The sequence below is a fragment of the Oncorhynchus mykiss genome, chromosome 16, assembly GCF_057628025.1.
Source record: "Oncorhynchus mykiss isolate SJ-2025 chromosome 16, ASM5762802v1, whole genome shotgun sequence".
NCBI lineage: Eukaryota > Metazoa > Chordata > Actinopteri > Salmoniformes > Salmonidae > Oncorhynchus > Oncorhynchus mykiss.
The window spans coordinates 65,218,657-65,237,500 of NC_143037.1; the positions used below are offsets into that span (position 1 = coordinate 65,218,657).

The window sequence follows — 18,844 nt, forward strand, 5'->3', positions numbered from 1 at the left end:
TCCCCGGTGCCGACACATCCCGCGTCCCCGGTGCCGACACATCCCGTGTCCCCGGTGTCGAAACATCCCGTGTCCCCGGTGCCGACATATTCACAAATAAAAATATGGTTTAAAAGCTCTGACGAAGGCCAAGAGAACAATAAACACTTTCAATGAGAAAACAGAACTTCACTTTGGTAGAAAAAAAGAAGCTCCTTCTGTTTTCAAAGATGTAGCCTATGATGCAATAATCAATGCAAGGAGAACAAAAACTACTTAGTCTACATTTGAACACCACCGCAGAAGCTTCGCTATTTGGCATTGTCCCAATTATGTAGCCCAGTTCTATTTCACTTGAGGGACTATGCTAGTCAATCAATGGGATATAAAGATTAATTTCAGAGTAATTCTATGGCACGGGAGTGATGCGCATGCCCTCCACCCCCTGTAAATACCAGGGCGCCTAGCATCACTTCCTGTTTTCTTCCTTCAGCAACCAGAAGTGAGCGAGAAGTGAATGTAGAAGACTCTTTAAGTGAGTTGTTCACTGAGTGTTTGGAGTACACTGCTCTGCAGTGTTTTGAAGCCGGTTCAGTTTTTTCTTACAGGTCGACACCGTGCTACGAAGTAGGGTGAACGGGTTGGGCCAACCTGTACACTGCACATGGCTTTGTTGTCTTGTCTGTTTCTGTCCACTGGTTAGCCTCCTGGCTAATTGCGTTACATGTTGCTTGTTCACTTCAGCTGGACGCTAGCCTCTTCTCTCTGAAGATTCAGGCTGGGTATCGCGCCTAACCAGGCGAGGGGAGACTGTGTGTTATCTAGCTGTAGCTAAATATGTTTCTTTCCAGAAGTAGGACGGGTGATTGCCGAGTCGCACCTCAATGTCCAGTCTTCGCATACTAGCTTGCAAAGTCCCATTACTGGCTCGAGCTGTAGCCGGTGGCAGAGTGAGATTCAGAGCACATGCCTCTCACTAATTTCACATGCCAGTCTGTTCTTAAAGACCCCTCCTCACACAGTCAGTCACTGTGTCAATTGAGTCTGGCTCCTCACATCCATACCTTTTGGGGATTGTCAGTGGAATTTCCCTAATATATTTTGATACCCATAGAATATATTATTACTTAATTCACATATTGCCCTGAGAACAGAACTACTTTATACTTACACCTGGTGTAGTATTAAAGGGGTGTTAAAAAATAATCTGTTCTATAAGACATATCTGTATTTCTGCTTCTGTCTAAACATAGAGAAGATTATCCACCATGCCATACTACTGCGATAAATGCAGTGCTGGCTTGGCTTTGGCTGATGCCCATCCCACCTGTTTGATGTGCCTGGGTTTAGAGCATGCCATTTAGGCTGTGGAGTCCCCCTTCAACTGCATGGATAGTGCTATTCTTGGCCCACGTCTATGCGATTCACGATTAGCTATGATGAGGGAGACAAACACTAGAGGCTCCGGGAGCGGTCTCAAGCGTAAACAACCCTGCTCAGCAGCGGCCCGCCCACCAAGCAGTCCAAGAAGGACAGGGGACCTACTCTGGATGAGTTGGAGGCCCAGGCAGCCTCTCTGTCTTCCTATCTCCACTCTCTCAGCCTGACAGGCTCCGTTGAAGACTGAAGACAGGATCCTGATGCTATCTCCATCTTTCCTGGTAATGACCTAGACGAAGAGACCTCTGAGGCCAGTTCTGGGTCAGCGATCCATGTTCTCAGAGAGGGCTGAGAGTGAAGCACCCACCTCTGCAGTTCACACTGTATGCAGCAGCTCTCCTCTAGGGTTTTGTAAGCTCTGGATATTAAACCAGACCTTAACAGCAGACCGGGCCGAGTGTACATACCTCAGTGCCCCGAGTTCCCCAAGGAACTGTGTCAGACTTGGGCTAATGTGAACTCAAGGTTCCATGTCTCAAGCCAAGGCAAGCCATGGAACTTGGGATAATGTGAACTCAAGGTTCCATGTCTCAAGCCAATTCAAACCATGGAACTTCATGGCTTCCCCCGAGGAGTTGGGACTGGATGAATACCCTGTCATGGACCCCATTGTTGCGGCCATGGTCCTCATAGACAAGGAGATCATTGGTAAGTCTCCCTGCTGTCCTCCGGGGCCTCACCAGGCTGCTGATGTCCAATTAAAGGACACCTTCCTGACCTTGGCCATGGTGGCTCGCCTTATGAATGCGACCACTCTGCTGCAGACATACCTGCATGGTCTGAAAGCTCACTTATCCATCAACGGTGACCCTGAGATGGCTGAAATGACTCAGGTGTCCATACTCCTCTCCCTCTTAAATGCTGAGATGTCACGTGCTAATGGAAAACCCCTGTCTACGGTCATCTTGTAACACAGACAGCTTTGGCTCTCACACACAAAGATGTCGACCTCCGTGAAGAAACCCTTTATGGACCTCCCCATTTCCCCAGGCCAAGTTGCAGAAGGACAGAAAGACTGCAGTTTTTCTTGGGTCCCCTGCCCCCCATTACCCTACCCAAAGACCATTGCAGTCTAGACCTCAGCTCTCCTCTGCCTTGAAAGGGCACATGGGCCCTCCCCCTAACCAGGAATGCCCTGATCAGCCACGTCAACAGACCCCAGGTCAACAGTGGCACCACCATCAGCACAGGCAGAGGCACCACAAGCACCATCCCTCTATAGAAGGACGGGCCTCCTCAGTCGTCCTGATGGGTGTGACTCCGGCATTGGTTGCTTCTGCCTGTGGAGTCCCCCTCTGTGCTGGATACAGTATTACAGCGGTACAAACTCCACTTCCGATGCTAGCCACCAGAGGGGTTTGGTCAACTACAACCGCCAACCCCCTGAAAAGATAAGCTCTCCAGATGGAGACTGCCTCCCTGCTGAAGAAGAATGCAATCAGACAACAGCACAGTGGGTTCTATAGATTATATTTCCTAGCCCCAAGAGGGTGGCTTTCGCCTCATCCAGGACTTGAGGCTTTTCAACCGGTGCTTGAAAACACTCCTCTTCAAGATGCTATCTCTGTCCCGCATCTTACAGGATATTAGCACAGGCCAGTGGTTCAGCAATGTCAACTTAACAGATGACTACTTCCATGTACCGATCCACCCGGCTTACAGGAAGTTCCTGTGCTTTGCTTTCAACGGCATGGCGTACGAGTACCAAGTGCAACCTTTCTTCCTCTCCTTGGCACCAACTACATTCACAGAAGGCATGCATGCCGCTCTAGCCCCCCTAACATCACAGGGGATGATGGTACTGAATTACCTAGATGAATGGCTAATCTGTGCTCATTCACGAGAACAGGCAGGAGCAGACAAAACATCTCTCCTGAAGCACATCTCAGAGCTAGTCCTCAGGATGAACATGCAAAAAAGCCACCTAGTCCCCACTCAAACGGTGACGTTCATGTGCATGCGGAGCCACTCGTCTGCAATGACGGCTCACCTCACCCAAGAGCGAGCCCAGAAAATTGTAGATCTCAATCCTTTTGTCCAAGACCAGAAGGTGACTGTTCTTCAGTGTCAGAGACTGATGGGTCTCCTCTCTGTAGCCTCTCTTCTGACCCCACAGGGCCTCCTACACTTGAGACCCCTGCAGATGTAGTTCAATGCTCAAGGTTTCCATCCCAAGGAAAACAGGTATATTCGTCTGACTGTGTCCAAGGAATGAAGCGGGCCACCACTGGTTGAGCACTCCTAGCGGGGACAGCATGGGAACTACCTCAGAGGCCGAACCTATTGTCACAGGCAGAGGTGATTCCCTCCTGCCTGCTGCTGTGGGCATGTTCACTGAACAGCGAAATGGTCTGGTTTAGATCTTGAGCCCTCTGTTAACATCTTACAGAGTGCCAGGGCCCCCTCCACCACGTCAACCTATGACACAAGGTGGCGTGTGTTCTGCCAGTGGTGTGGTGTGGGGAGCAGGGGGTTGTTCCAGAAACTTGCTCCAGTTTTCAAGGTCTTTGTTTGATGCTGACAGGGCTGCATCCACACTTAATGTGTATGCAGCAGCAAGTTCATCATGTCATGATAAAGAGCAGGATGGGCCGCTTGGAAGCCACCCACTTATGGCCAGATTTCTTAAGGGAGTCCGTCAATTACGCCCCTCAGGAGTCTCCTCAGTTCCCGAATGGGTTTTGGATCTGGTTCTTGGAGAACTATCCAGACCGCCCTTCAATGCTATAGACTTTAAACATCTCTGTCTTAAGAGCATTTCTGGTGGCCATCGCCTCTACCAAGAGAGTTGGCGAGCTCCATGGTTTGTCTGTTAGTGATGAGTGTTATCGTCTAGGACTAATATTGCCTTCTTACAAAAGGTCCTGCCCCTTGGTCGTCTTCCGCCCTAACAAAGTAACCTGTGGTTGGGCTGAGCACCTATAGTGATGTGTTGCTCTAGGCTGTATCTTACGAGAACCTACTTACTCTGTTATTGTCATCCCATTGAATGACTAGCATAATCCCTCAAGAAAAATAGAATGAAGGTTACTCAAGTTACCACAGTTCTCTGAGCTAGGGACTATGCTAGTCCAGCTGTCAGTTGCCTTGTAGCTTCGGGAAGAGTCTTGAGAAAATGATGCTATGGCCCAGGTATTTATAGGGGATGGCAGGCACACATCATTGTATCATCTAAATCGCTGTGATAACAAAAAATATAACAAAAAATATTGTTTTTTCAGCTTTTTGATGGTAGTGGACCAAAATAAAAGTTATTTTCGGTTTTGGTCCACCAGCTTCAAACAGCTGTAAAAACTATATTTTTTGTTTTGTGATTGAAAATATATTTCAAAGCAATTTAGATGGTACAGTGATTCCCTACACTATTCAGTGCTTGTTTTCTCACATAAACTGAAATTGAGTGAACAGTGTGGAACTTTAGCAACCAGGAAATTAGCGATTTCCACTAGATAACACAGCCACAGTCAGAATAGCTTTCCCAGGTTGAAAACAGATGCCCCTCCAGTGGAAGAAATCAATAGGCGAATATCACAGCCAATCACAACACTGGTGGGTAAGTAATACTGTGAAACACTATCAGTCCACTATTAGTGGTAGACATTATGGAAATATTCTGAAATTACAATGCAATAATTCCCCAAAATCCTATGTGTAGCACCTTTAATATGAATTGTGTATAGTCAAATATGAAAATACTACATGTCATGTCTCAAAATCGATATCTATTTTACCTCTATGTACTTCTACATTGTTTTGTGTCCTCTGGATTTGATTAGAAAGATGTCGAGTTCAATGGTAAACCTGCCAGGTAGCCTTAATTCTCGCACAGCATCCAGCCTAGCTGACGTGATCCTATTTTCCAGATTTTTGACCACTTTTTTTCTCTGCCTAATTTTGTCCATCCTACAAGGGTAAGAACTGATGGCGACATGAGGTTTCGACCATTTGTTTTCTTAGAGGATTATCTACACAAATAGCCTATTATTTAACCCATTCATCAAAAAAGTGTTTTTGATCAGACAGCCTAATCCATTTCCTGTTTCCTGTCACGCAAACGAGCGCACACACAGACAGTGGGAGCTAAAAGATGTGCAAAAAATGTATAAATTCCTAAAAACTCCTGGCTGTTCATGCATATTTTAGTTGTATTCCTCTTTTAGGAGAGGAATGGGTTATACATGCATCCAGAGAATAATATTCAGGCCGTGGCAGCGCGAAGGCAACAAAGAACAGGCTGCTCTGATGCCTGACAATAGAGGTGTGGACCGCAACAAACGCCTGGCGATTAAGTCAGTCGACAGAGAGAAAGTGAAAGAGCACGTACACACACATGCGCGCGCACGCACACATGAACACACAGACACCGACACAAGCGCAAACACCCACGCACGAGCACACGCAACACATACACACAAGCAGCACTCCCTCACGCACACGCTCACACACAATATTCTTGACCAGCAGTTTTGTCATGATCTTGCTCTGTAATTGTGCAAGGAGCATTTTTTCTCTAATGATTCGCAACAGAAGTAATAGGGTTCTGTGCTCAGGGTAGTGTTGTCGTGGTCATGCTGATGCCGTAGGAAGCTGGAGTAGGGAGCAGGGAGGGACATTCAATCAAACCCGCAATGTTGTTTTGTTTACTAACTACTGCCCATGCAAGTTCTGGAGGGAAGACGTTGAAAGAGGGAGAGAAAAAAAGAAAAGTCAAAGAGATAGAGAAGCAGAAGTGTGGCATATGGTTAAGAAACACTGGAGGGCAAAATGTAAAAAGAAGAAAGCACTGTAGATGCACAGCAGAGCCATGTCTCAGTAGTCTAAAAAAAAAGTTCAGCCCCGAACCCCCAAGCTAGATGCATTCCTTTCAGTCAAATCGTTGCACTTAAAAAAAAACTTCTGGGTTACAGAGTGATCAATACTTAATATCATGTTCATTTCTGTCAGATGAATCTGAAATGATGGTGTATGATACAAGTCACCACTTTAAGTTTCAGGCTGCTATCCTACATTTAAAATAATTATAGGACAGCATTTACAGAAGTAGGATCTTAATTTGATCTTCCTGTTGCAAGACAGCTTTCCTGCAATGGAGGAAATGTAAAACATGTAGTGTATTTGAGGTTTAAAAAGGCTTCTGAAGTTTGTCATTTCCACTTTGAAATTTCAGACTTGATTTCCCCTTACGGAAATTGTATCAATACCTACAAAATTGTCCATTAATTATTATACACAATAATTCATTATAATCCACAATAATTCATATTTCCTGTTGCTTCAGGGTTATTTTCCTGGTGTAGCAAACTGGCTCAAATTAAGATCTTACATCTGTAGAGAGAATCACTCAGGATTGAGTGAGCTTGAGGATGTGTGTGTTCTTTTGGTTTTTCTATCCTTGTGGGGACCAGACGTCCTCACAAGGATAGTAAAAGTAGGAAAATTGTTTGGTCCCCACAAGGAGAATAAAACAAACGTGTGTGTATGTACATGCATGTGTGTCTGCCTGTCTGGGGATCACCAACCTTGAAAAAACACAGGCTGAGATAGGTGACAGGACTGTGAATCTGAACTCCTTTGTTAAACCTTCCACTGTAAAGGCGTCGTCCGCATGCTACCCATCCGAAACAGTACAGAACAGTTAATACATATATTACTACATTTCCTGATGTTGTTGTTCGTTTTGGCATGTTTCTTTTCGGCTTTTCCTGCACCCGATAAATGTCTTGAGGCAAGCTGAAGTTTGGTAACCAAAGTCTACGCCCCTTTGTCTGTGATTGTTCAACTGTTGGGGTGACGCCGGTTTCTTCTTCTTCTACTCGATTCAGCCCGACACTCAATGTGGAAGTACCTGCACCTCTACTATTCTAGCTATCTATTATATAAAGACTAGCATTTAAAGGCCAATTCATGGAGGGAGATTGTGGGGTCCGACCCAATCACTTGTTAGAAAAAGTGGGGTAAAGAAAAGAACCAGTGGAGATGCTGGTGAAATGGTTACTCTAAAAATGTCCCTGGCTTGTTCGGCACCTAGGAAGATGGAAAGCAACATGCTGTCTTCGCCAGAGTATGTTTTACTGTAGTCGACGAAAACAGTAGCCATGTTTGCTAACAATAGCTAGTCAGCTAGCACTAGATACTTGGCTGGCTAGCTAGCCTAGCAGCATACTTGTGCAGAGGAAGCAAGCTAAATCAACTAAGCTAAAGATCTTTAGATCTTTTTGATCAAACATAATTTTGTCAGAGATAGTAAATCATAAGCTTCCCACATTGGTAACACCGAAGTCAAAGGTCCAGCTAGTTAAAATGTTGCAAATGTTTGAGCGGTGTTGTTTGCCCTCTACTTTTTTTTGAAGGTACAAACACCAGTGAATGGGGACAGCACTAGGTTTTGCCCAGCACTGCCTGTTCACCGGCCCCCAGCACTACCTCAGCCCCCAGTAATGACTGGTCGTCAGCCCCCAGCCCATCTGCCGCACTGAGCTGCAGTGCAGTTTGGGAAACAATCTCCATGCCTGACCCTAGAAGTTCTATCCAGGGCCCACCTCCAAGACCTACTCCACTGGCCTGCTCCTCACCAATGCCACAAGTAGTAGCAGGGCTGTGAGAAGAAGGGAGAAAAGCGCTAAAGACTCATCACTTGCAAAGGCATTCCAAATCAAAATCTGGAGAACGTCATGTACCGAGCCACCAGCTTGTCCCAGAGGCAAATCATTTCAGACTCTCCTCCTTTACTCTGATACCCTCTCCCATATTCTGTTGTCCTCTTTCCTCCTCTCCTCACCATGCACACTGCTCTCCACAGACACTCCTCTAATTTCCACCCCTCTTTTCATCCTCTACAGGGCCCTGGCACCTGTAGCAGATTTCATGGATGAACTATTGGCAAAACTCTGGGGGGAATTTGATCACCAGCTGCATGACTTCAAGAAGAGGATAGGGACCGAACGACTGGGACCAAACGACTGGGACCGAACGACTGGGACCACAGACATCTCAGGAGTCAGACACTAGACACTTTCATTTTATTCCATAGACACGTTTCTTGTTTACATGCCTGTTTTTCGCAGACACATTTGTACTATTGTGCAAATAATTGCATTTATTGTCTGACACTAATTATATTTAATTGACACGTATTGTTTACATGTTGTAAGGTTCTGCTTTTCTTTTCTTAGTCAACCTTGTGTTCTTGAACGAAGTCCCTGAACTTCAAAAAAAAAATATCCAGAAAATCACATTGTAGGATTTTTTATGAATTTATTTGCAAATTATGGTGGAAAATAAGTATTTGGTCACCTACAAACAAGCAAGATTTCTGGCTCTCACAGACCTGTAACTTCTTCTTTAAGAGGCTCCTCTGTCCTCCACTCGTTACCTGTATTAATAGCACCTGTTTGAACTTGTTATCAGTATAAAAGACACCTGTCCACAACCTCAAACAGTCACACTCCAAACTCCACTATGGCCAAGACCAAAAAGCTGTCAAAGGACACCAGAAACAAAATTGTAGACCTGCACCAGGCTGGGAAGACTGAATCTGCAATAGGTAAGCAGCTTGGTTTGAAGAAATCAACTGTGGGAGCAATTATTAGGAAATGGAAGACATACAAGACCACTGATAATCTCCCTCGATCTGGGGCTCCACGCAAGATCTCACCCCGTGGGGTCAAAATGATCACAAAGGTGAGCAAAAATTCCAGAACAAATGACCTGCAGAGAGCTGGGACCAAAGTAACAAAGCCTACCATCAGTAACACACTACGCCGCCAGGGACTCAAATCCTGCAGTGCCAGACGTGTCTCCCTGCTTAAGCCAGTACATGTCAAGGCCCGTCTGAAGTTTGCTAGAGAGCATTTGGATGATCCAGAAGAAGATTGGGAGAATGTCATATGGTCAGATGAAACCAAAATATAACTTTGGAGGACAAAGAATGCTGAGTTGCATCCAAAGAACACCATACCTACTGTGAAGCATGGGGGTGAAAACATAATGCTTTGGGGCTGTTTTTCTGCAAAGGGACCAGGACGACTGATCCGTGTAAAGGAAAGAATGAATGGGGCCATGTATAGTGAGATTTTGAGTGAAAACCTCCTTCCATCAGCAAGGGCATTGAAGATGAAAAGTGGCAGGGTCTTTCAGCATGACAATGATCCCAAACACACCGCCCGAGCAACGAAGGAGTGGCTTCGTAAGAAGCATTTCAAGGTCCTGGAGTGGCCTAGCCAGTCTCCAGATCTCAACCCCATAGAAAATCTTTGGAGGGAGTTGAAAGTCCGTGTTGCCCAGCAACAGCCCCAAAACATCACTGCTCTAGAGGATATCTGCATGGAGGAATGGGCCAAAATACCAGCAACAGTGTGTGAAAACCTCGTGAAGACTTACAGAAAACTTTGACCTCTGTCATTGCCAACAAAGGGTATATAACAAAGTATTGAGATAAACTTTTGTTATTGACCAAATACTTATTTTCCACCGTAATTTGCAAATTAATTAATTAAAAATCCTACAAATGTGATTTTTTTTATTTTTCTTCCTCATTTTGTCTGTTAAAGTTGAAGTGTACCTATGATGAAAATTACAGGCCTCTCTCATCTTTTTAAGTGGGAGAACTTGCACAATTGGTGGCTGACTAAATACTTTTTTGCCCCACTGTATATAGGGCAGCAACCTCTAATGTGCTAGTGATGGCTATTTAACAGTCTGATGGCCTTGAGATAGAAGCTGTTTTTCAGTCTCTCGGTCCCAGCTTTGATGCACCTTCTGGATGATAGTGGGGTGAACAGGCAGTGGCTCGGGTGGTTGTTGTCTTTGAAGATATTTTTGGCCTTCCTGTGACATCGGGTGCTGTAGGTGTCCTGGAGGGAAAGTACTTTGCCCCTGATGATGCGTTGGGCAGACCGCACCACCCTCTGGAAAGCCCTGCGGTTGCGGGCAGTGCAGTTGCCATACCAGGCGGTGATACAGCCCAACAGGATGCTCTCGATTGTGCATCTGTAAAAATGTGTGTGGGTTTTAGGTGCCAAGCCAAATTTCTTCAGTCTCCTGAGGTTGAAGAGGTGCTGTTGCGCCTTCTTCACCACACTGTCTGTGTGGGTGAAACATTTCAGTTTGTCAGTGATGTGTACGGCGAGGAACTTGAAGCTTTCCACCTTTTCTACTGTGGTCCCGTCGATATGGATAGGGGGGTGCTCCCTCTGCTGTTTTCTGAAGTCCACAATCAGCTCCTTTGTTTTGTTGACGTTGAGCAAGAGGTTAATGCCTAGGGGATAGAAGCACGGCTGCCATTTATATCGGCGCTGTGTTTCTTGTTTCACTTGCAAGCCGTGTCGCCCTGGCACAAGAGAGTCTCCCTGGCTCTTGGAGATTGTTGTACTCTGCCACAACTATGATTGTGATATATGGTTATCCCACCTAGCTATATTCAAATTAAAGATACTATACTGTAAGTCACTCTAACATAGTATAAAAACATCTGCTAAATGACTCAAATGTAAATGTAAATGGGCCGACCAAGAACAGTCATCCTTGCAGCCATGATGCCAAATGCATTCTCTAGGACTCTCCGTCAGTGAGAGTAGTGGTAGTCTTAACAGCCCCCCTTTTTTCACTTCCTCCTTTCCTCATCCCAACAATCACTACCTCCACCCCCAACACTCACTAACCCCACCCCTCTCTCACCTCCCTCACCTCAACCCAGTCTTCACCTCACTTCCTCTCCTTTCTACACCCCCCCGCACCCAACAACAGGATGCTGGTTCTCAGGTGTTTTATAGGGACACTCAATTAGCTGTCTCTGATAGGACACAGTCAAGGCTTGTTGAACTGGGAAATTAAATTTGGTACTCTATTAACAGAAATGCCTGACACAGCATTTTAATTATCTCCCTCTCTCTCTCTCTGTCCCTCTCTCTCTCTCTCTCCATCTGTCCCTCTCTCCCTCTCTCTCTCTCTCTCTCTCTCTCTCTGTCCCTCTCTCCCTCTATCTGTCTCTCTCTATGTCTCTCTCTCTCTCTCTCTCTCCCTCCCTCTCTCTATCTGTCCCTCTCTCTCTCTCCCTCTCTCTATGGGGTCCACAAAAAAACATAAAACATAATACAGAATGACATAATACAGAACACCAATCACCACAAAGACAGAACTACCTAAAAAAGGCACACGTGGCCTACATATCAATGCATACACACAAACTATCTAGGTCAAATAGGGGAGAGGCATTGTGCTGCGAGGTGTTCCTTTCTCTGTTTTCTAAACCAGGTTCACTATTTATTTTAGCAATATGAGATGGAAGGAAGTTCCATGCAAATAGGGCTCTATATAATACTGTAAGGCTTTCTTGAATTTGTTATGGATTTGGGGACTGTGAAAAGACCACTGGTGGCATATCTGTTGGGGTAAGTGTGTGTGTCAGAGCTGTGTGTAAGTTGACTATGCAAACAATTTTTGGGATTTTCAACAAATAATGTTTCTTATAAAAATAAGAAGTGATGCAGTCAGTCTCTACTCAAATATTAGGCAAGAGAGACTGACATGCTTAGTATTTATATCAGCCCTCTGATTACAATTAAGAGCAAAACGTGCCACTCTGTTCTGGGCCAGCTGCAGCTTAACTAGGTCTTTCCTTGCAGCATTGGACCACACGCCTGGACAATAATCAACATTAGACAAAACTAGAGCCTGCAGGACTTGCTTTTTGGAGTGTTGTGTCAAAAAAGCAGAGCATCTCATTATTGCGGCAAGACCTCTCCCAATCTTTACAACCATTGAATCTATATCTTTTGACCATGACAGTTTACACCAAGTAATTTAGTCTCCTCAACTTGTTCATCAGCAACACCATTCATTACCAGATTCAGCTGAGGTCTAGAAATTAACTTCTTATGGCTGCAGGTTCAGTATTGAGTAGCTTGGATGAAAGGTGCCCATATCAAACGGCCTGCTCCTCAGTCATAGTTTCTAATATTTGCATTATTATATTATTATTAGTATTGGATAGAAAACACTCTGAAGTTTCTAAAACTGTTTGAATTATGTCTGTGAGTATAACAGAACTCATATAGTAGGCAAAAACCTGAGGAATTCCACTTCCTGTTTTTTTTTATTCTGGAGGTGGCAGATTTTCAACCAAGGTCTCATTGAAATTACATATGGATGAGTTTTCACTTCCTACGCTTTCCACTAGATGTCAGCAGTCAATAGAACTTTGTCTGATGACTCTAATGTGAAGGGGGGTCGATTGACACAGGAAATAGTCACCACAGCCATGAGTGGACCATGCTTTCACCAGGCGCGTTCACAGGGGAAGGACTTGCGTTCCTCCGGTCATCTGAAGTCATTCTAATTCTCCGGTTGGAACGTTATTCAAGATATATGTAAACAACACTCTAAAGATTGATTCAGTACATCGTTTGACATGTTTCTACTGACTGTTACGGAACCTTTGGACATTTCGTCACGTTATAGTGGATGCGCTTTGTGACTGGAATTGTTTACCAAACGCGCTAACCAAAGTAGCTAATTGGACTTTAATAATGGACATTTTCGAACAAATCAAGCATTTATTGTGGACCTGGGATTTCTAGGACTGCATTCTGCTGAAGTTCATGAAAGGTAAGGAAACATGGAGGCTAATTTGGCTACTGTTTTGAGTGCCGTCTCAGATTATTGCATGGGTTGCTTTTTCCATAAACTTAAAAAAAAATCTGACACAGCAGTTGCACTAAGGAGAGGTATATCTATAATTCCATGTGTATAACTTGTATTATCATCTACATTTATGGTGAGTATTTCTGTTGAAACGATGTGGCTATGCAAAATCACTTGATGTTTTTGGAACTAGTGGATCTAAATAGCCAATGTAAACTTATATAAAAACTTTTTATATAAATATGAACTTTATCAAACAAAACATGCATGTATTGTGTAACATGAAGTCCTATGAGTGTCATCTGATGAATATAATTCAAGGTTAGTGATTCATTTTATCTTTATTTATGCTTTTTGTGAATGCTGGAAAATGGCTGTGCTTATTGTGGTTTGGTGGAGACCTAACATAATCGTTTGTAGTGCTTTCGCTGAAAAGCCTATTTGAAATTGGACACTTTGGTGGGATTAACAACGAGAATAGCTTTAAAATTATATAAGACACATGTATGTTTTAGGAATTGTAATTATGAGATTTCTGTGGTTTGAATTTGGCGCCCTCTATTTTCACAGGTGGTTGTCATATCAATCCCGATATCGGGATTGCAGCCATAACAGGCTAAGGAAAGATTTGTACCAAATACAATGCTCTTAGTTTTAGAGATGTTCAGGACCAGTTTATTACTGGCCACCCATTCCAAAACAGATTGCAACTCTTTGTTAAGGGTTTCAGTGACTTCATTAGCTGTGGTTGCTGATGCATATATGGTTGAATCATCAGCATACATGGACACACCTGCTTTGTTTAATGCCAATGGCAGGTCATTGGTAAAACTAGAAAATAGTAGAGGGCCTAGAGAGCTGCCCTGCGGTACACCACACTTGACATGTTTGATATTAGAGAAGCTTCCATTAAAGAAAACTCTGAGTTCTATTAGATAGATAGCTCTGAATCCACGATATTGCAAAGGTTGAAAAGCGATAACACAAAAGTTTTTTCAACAACAGGTTATAGTCAATAATATCAAAGGCTGCACTAAAATCTAACAATATAGCTCCCACAATCTTCTTATTATCAATATCTTTCAACCAATCATCAGTAATTTGTGTCACTGCAGTACATGTTGAGTGCCCTTCTCTATAAGCATGCTGAAAGTCTGTTGTTGATTTGTTTTTCAGGGAAATAGCATTGTATTTGGTCAAACACAATTTTTTCCAACAGTTTGCTAAGAGCTGGCAGCAAGCTTATAGGTCAGCTGTTAGAACCACTCTTTAGTTAGAGGAATTACTTTGGCTTCCCGCCTGAGGACAAAGACTTTCCTCTAGGCTCAGACTAAAAATATGATAGATAGGAGTGGCTATAGAGTCAGCTACCATCCTCAGTAGCTTTCCATCTAAGTTATCAATGCCAGGAGGTTTGTCATTATTGTTAATGATTATTATTATATGCTAAACTTGGATTAGCTAACACAACGTGTCATTGGAATACAGGAGTGATGGTTGCTGATAATGGGCCTCTGAACGCCTTAGTAGATATTCCATTAAAATCAGACGTTTCCAGCTACAATAGTAATTTACAACAATGTATTTCTGATCAATTTTATGTTATTTTATTTACATTTTTGTGCTTTTCTTTAAAAAACAAGGACATTTCTAAGTGATCCCAAACTTTTGAACAGTGGTGTATATATATAATCGTTCTAATTATATTTCTCCGCTCGAGGCCACTGTGCCCAGGTTAATGAGGCCACAATGTTGACGAAGAAGGCCGCAAAAAAAGTTTATGAATCCTTACTGGTGAATAATAATTCATAACAGATCAATCATTTATTTCTATACATAAACATACTGTATATTTCATATCAATATTAATATAATCCAAGTTTTTCTCATAATAGTAGAAAGTGTCATTAAGTGTGATTAAGTGACATTAATCACCCACCTACTGGTTCATAATAATGTACAATTCCACCCTGACAAAGTAACCCCTCTAATTGTATGTGAAAGTAGATTCAGACTTAGGTTGGGTTTAAGTAGGCTACATTGACATCTGAATTGCCAAACAAAGGACACCCTCATTTCAACGAGAAGCTAGGTTTCATTCATCCATGGTTGATTGGATCTTTGGAAGTTTAGAAGTAGTAACCATTAGCCCTATAAATAGGATGCCAAAATCATGATATTAATAATACAGTTTTACCTTTGACTATATCGTATTTTATACTGCTGTGTTCTATCCTCATTAACAGCTGAATCCAGGTCAGCACACAGTGACCTCAGCAGGCTATTGATGTCTGGACATGTGTGTTTATGGAACACTTTACATGTCCTTAAACACACGTGTGCACAGACGCACACGCATACACACACACACACACACACACACACACACACACACACACACACACACACACACACACACACACACACACACACACAGTGCTCACCTCTGCTGAGCAACTGCAGGTTGCGGACCTCCTCTCTGACTTGTAGCTGAAGGACCTGCTGTAGAACCTCCTGTCTCAATGTTTCTTGGACAATGCCCATCCTCTCCAACTTCTCCCCGTTCAACCTCAGCAATGCGCGACCTGGGAGGAGAGGGAGAGGGAGAGGGAGAGGGAGAGGGAGAGGGAGAGGGAGGGAGGGAGCGAGAGAGAGAGAGAGAGAGAGAGAGAGAGAGAGAGAGAGAGAGAGAGAGAGAGAGAGAGAGAGAGAGAGCGAGAGAGAGCGAGCGAGTGAAAAGGAGAGAGGCAAATACTATGTTAGAACAGGCTTTGTTTTTTACTGAATGGTTAAGGTAAGATTACGTTTTGGGATAAGGTTTGGAATAAAGTAAACATTTTTTAAAAAGCACTTAGATTGAATATATTACACCCATCCGCCAGCCCTGTCCACAACACCCTAGCAAAACCCAGGCCTACTTGATGTTACTACGCTCCCCGTTGCCTCTAGTGGCTAGTTTTCATCTGCCGACGTCCTGTTAACCTGGACCGACGTCGAATTTCTCAGTGGATCTTGAGCAACCTGTCTGGTGTATGTGTCTGTGCGTCTGTGTCTGTGTGCCTGTCACGCCCTGACCACAGAGAGCCCTCGGGGTTCTCTATGGTGTAATAGGTTAGGGCGTGACTAGGGTTTCTTTTCTAGTTATTGTGTTTCTATGTTGGTGTGTGTGTATGGTTCCCAATTGGAGGCAGCTGATGATCGTTGCCTCTAATTGGGGATCATAGTGTGTCCTTTTTCCCACCTGCGATGTGGGATATTGTTTCGTGTTAGTGCCTATGTGCACTATGTATTGCACGTTCGTTATATCTTTGTTGTTTTTGGAGATTTCACTATTAATAAAATGTGGAACTTTACACACGCTGCGCCTTGGTCCACTTATTTATACAACAATCGTGACAGTGCCTGTGTGTGTGTGTACACTGTTGATTTACATCTAAGCGTTAAGTGTGTATTCTCTGCTTTACCTACGAGTCGTCATGACAGCGAGCAGGATGGCAAAGTGAGGTTTATACAGCCAGACAATTTACTGAGGATGTTTGAACTTGAACACCAAGGCGTTAAACTACCAGGAAACACACTTTTAACATACCATTATCCACAGTAAGCATCATGCGCACACACACACAAACTCAGAGACAACACATGCATGTCAACTTTATTACACACACACACATACGGGATGGGCCTGTCTTTCAATGGAGAGGAGAGTGAAGGAATCCATCAAAGCTGTAGCAGCCTAGGTCTACATGTTAATTAGACACATTACTCATACTGTTAGCTCTCCTAATCAATCCATCCATTCTCATTTCCGCCTCTGGACGTGGGCACACCTCAAAAACCCAGCACATACACGCACACCCTCTCTGTCCAGCCCTCTCCCTTCCTCCCAACTCAGCCAGTGCGTCTCTCTTTCCTGCCCCCAGAAACATGGTGTCCTAGAAAAGCTGCCCTTGGTTCCTTTGTGTACAAATAAGACAAAGCAGATGAAGAAAGCTCCAATCCAATTCCCCTCCGACAGACTTAATACAGAGCCTAATAATGGCCTGCAGATAGCGATAGCAGCTAGCAGCCACAAAGAGAAGAAGAGAATAAAGAGAGAATGGAGAAGGGAAAATAAAATAGATCCTTCTACTGTTTCTGTGGAAACCGTTTTGTTCAATCCACCGACACGGTTAATTGGTGATAAACAAGTTCTGAGGGCAAAAGGGAGGCATTTCTGTCATGGCCGCCACAATAACGACACTTCATGTTAAAACAGCACACAGTAAGTGAATCTTTTGTATTTGAAAATGTATTTTGGAGTGAAATTAAAGTAGAGTTTCTGAGGTTTCAAAAACCGTATTGCTTGTAGTTGTTAGACATGGTTAGACAGAGTCCGCTGTGGTCAATTGTTAAACTGAGAACCATATGGCTGTATGGCATTGGATTCTTGAGAACAAACACATCTCTGGTCCAGGGTGTAGCTTAAAACTTCTTAGAGCTAGGCCTCTTTTTTTCTCAACTTCCTGTCTGAATGAAGTGCCTAAAGTAAACTGCCTGTTGCTCAGGCCCTGAAGCCAGGATATGCATATAATTGGTACCATTGGAAAGAAAACACTTTGAAGTTTGTTGAAATGTTAAAATAATGTAGGAGAATATAACACAATAGATATGGTATGAGAAAATTGAAAGAAAAAACAAAATTTGTTTTGTTGTTGAGAGAGCCCATCCTCTTAGAAAGGCAAGTAAAAGGTCATGTTAAAAATTAGCTCCCTGTATGCAATTCCTATGGCTTCCACAGGGCGTCAGCAGTCTATTGGCAAGGTTTCAGGCTTGTAACTTCAAAAACAAATAAGAAATATCCGTTTTAGTACAGGGACACAATCTTGGAAATTCATGTTTGCGCACGCCATGAAGACAGGACGCACCTGCTAAAATCGGTTTCCAATTGAACATACTTCTTTCCATAAATAATATTATAGTTTGATTACATTTTAGGGTATCTGAGGAGTAAATAGAAATGCATTTTGACTTGTTGAAACAAAGTTTAGGGGTAGATTTTCGGATTCCTTTCTCTGCAAGTTGAACGAGTGGTAAACTCAAATCGGTGGCGCCAACTAAACTGACTTTTTAGGATATAAAAATGACACTACATGTTATTGCTGGGACGCTTTGGATGACAAATCAGAGGAAGATTTTCAAAAAGTAAGTGAATATTTACTCTTTATATGTGAATGTATGAAACTTGTGCCAGTGGAAAAATATTTTGATGTGGGGCGCTGTCCTCAAACAATCCCATTGCAGGTTTTCGCTGTAATAGCTACTGTAAATCGGACAGTGCAGTTAGATTAACAAGAATTGAAGCTTTCAGCCGATAGAAGACACTTATATACCTAAATGCTTAACCGCTAAAATAAGTATTAGAATTGATTTGAATAGCGGGACACTAATCCTTATTACGAAAGAAGGATAGTGCAGGTAGCAGTGGTTATTTACACAGAGTGTACAAAACATTAAAGATACCTACACTTTTCATGGCAGACTGACCAGGTGAATCCAGGTGAAAGCAATGATCCACCTTATTGATACATGCCCTTAGTGCCTGGTAGGTAATTCAGTCATGATTACTACAAGGTTTAGCTTGCTAGGTAAGTTCATTTAGCCAGCTATCTAAAAAACATAGCTGGCATGGGCTAATTGAGTAACTGTCAGTGACTCACATAACAAGAGAAAAACTGCTGATGCACAACCACATTTAGAAATTGAAAATTGTGTATTCTACTATTATAACTCTCAACAGTAAGTT

General features: G+C 43.3%; 1 protein-coding gene across 1 annotated transcript in view; it reads right to left on the bottom strand.

Moving 5' to 3' along the window:
• Nucleotides 1–18,844, bottom strand: part of LOC118939569 (sterile alpha motif domain-containing protein 10-like) — a 173,369-nt gene that overhangs the window by 7,585 nt on the left and 146,940 nt on the right. The window contains exon 4 of the mRNA XM_036947529.2: nucleotides 15,504–15,644. Coding sequence (XP_036803424.1) covers nucleotides 15,504–15,644 — 141 coding nt within the window. The remainder of the gene's footprint in view (nucleotides 1–15,503; nucleotides 15,645–18,844) is intronic.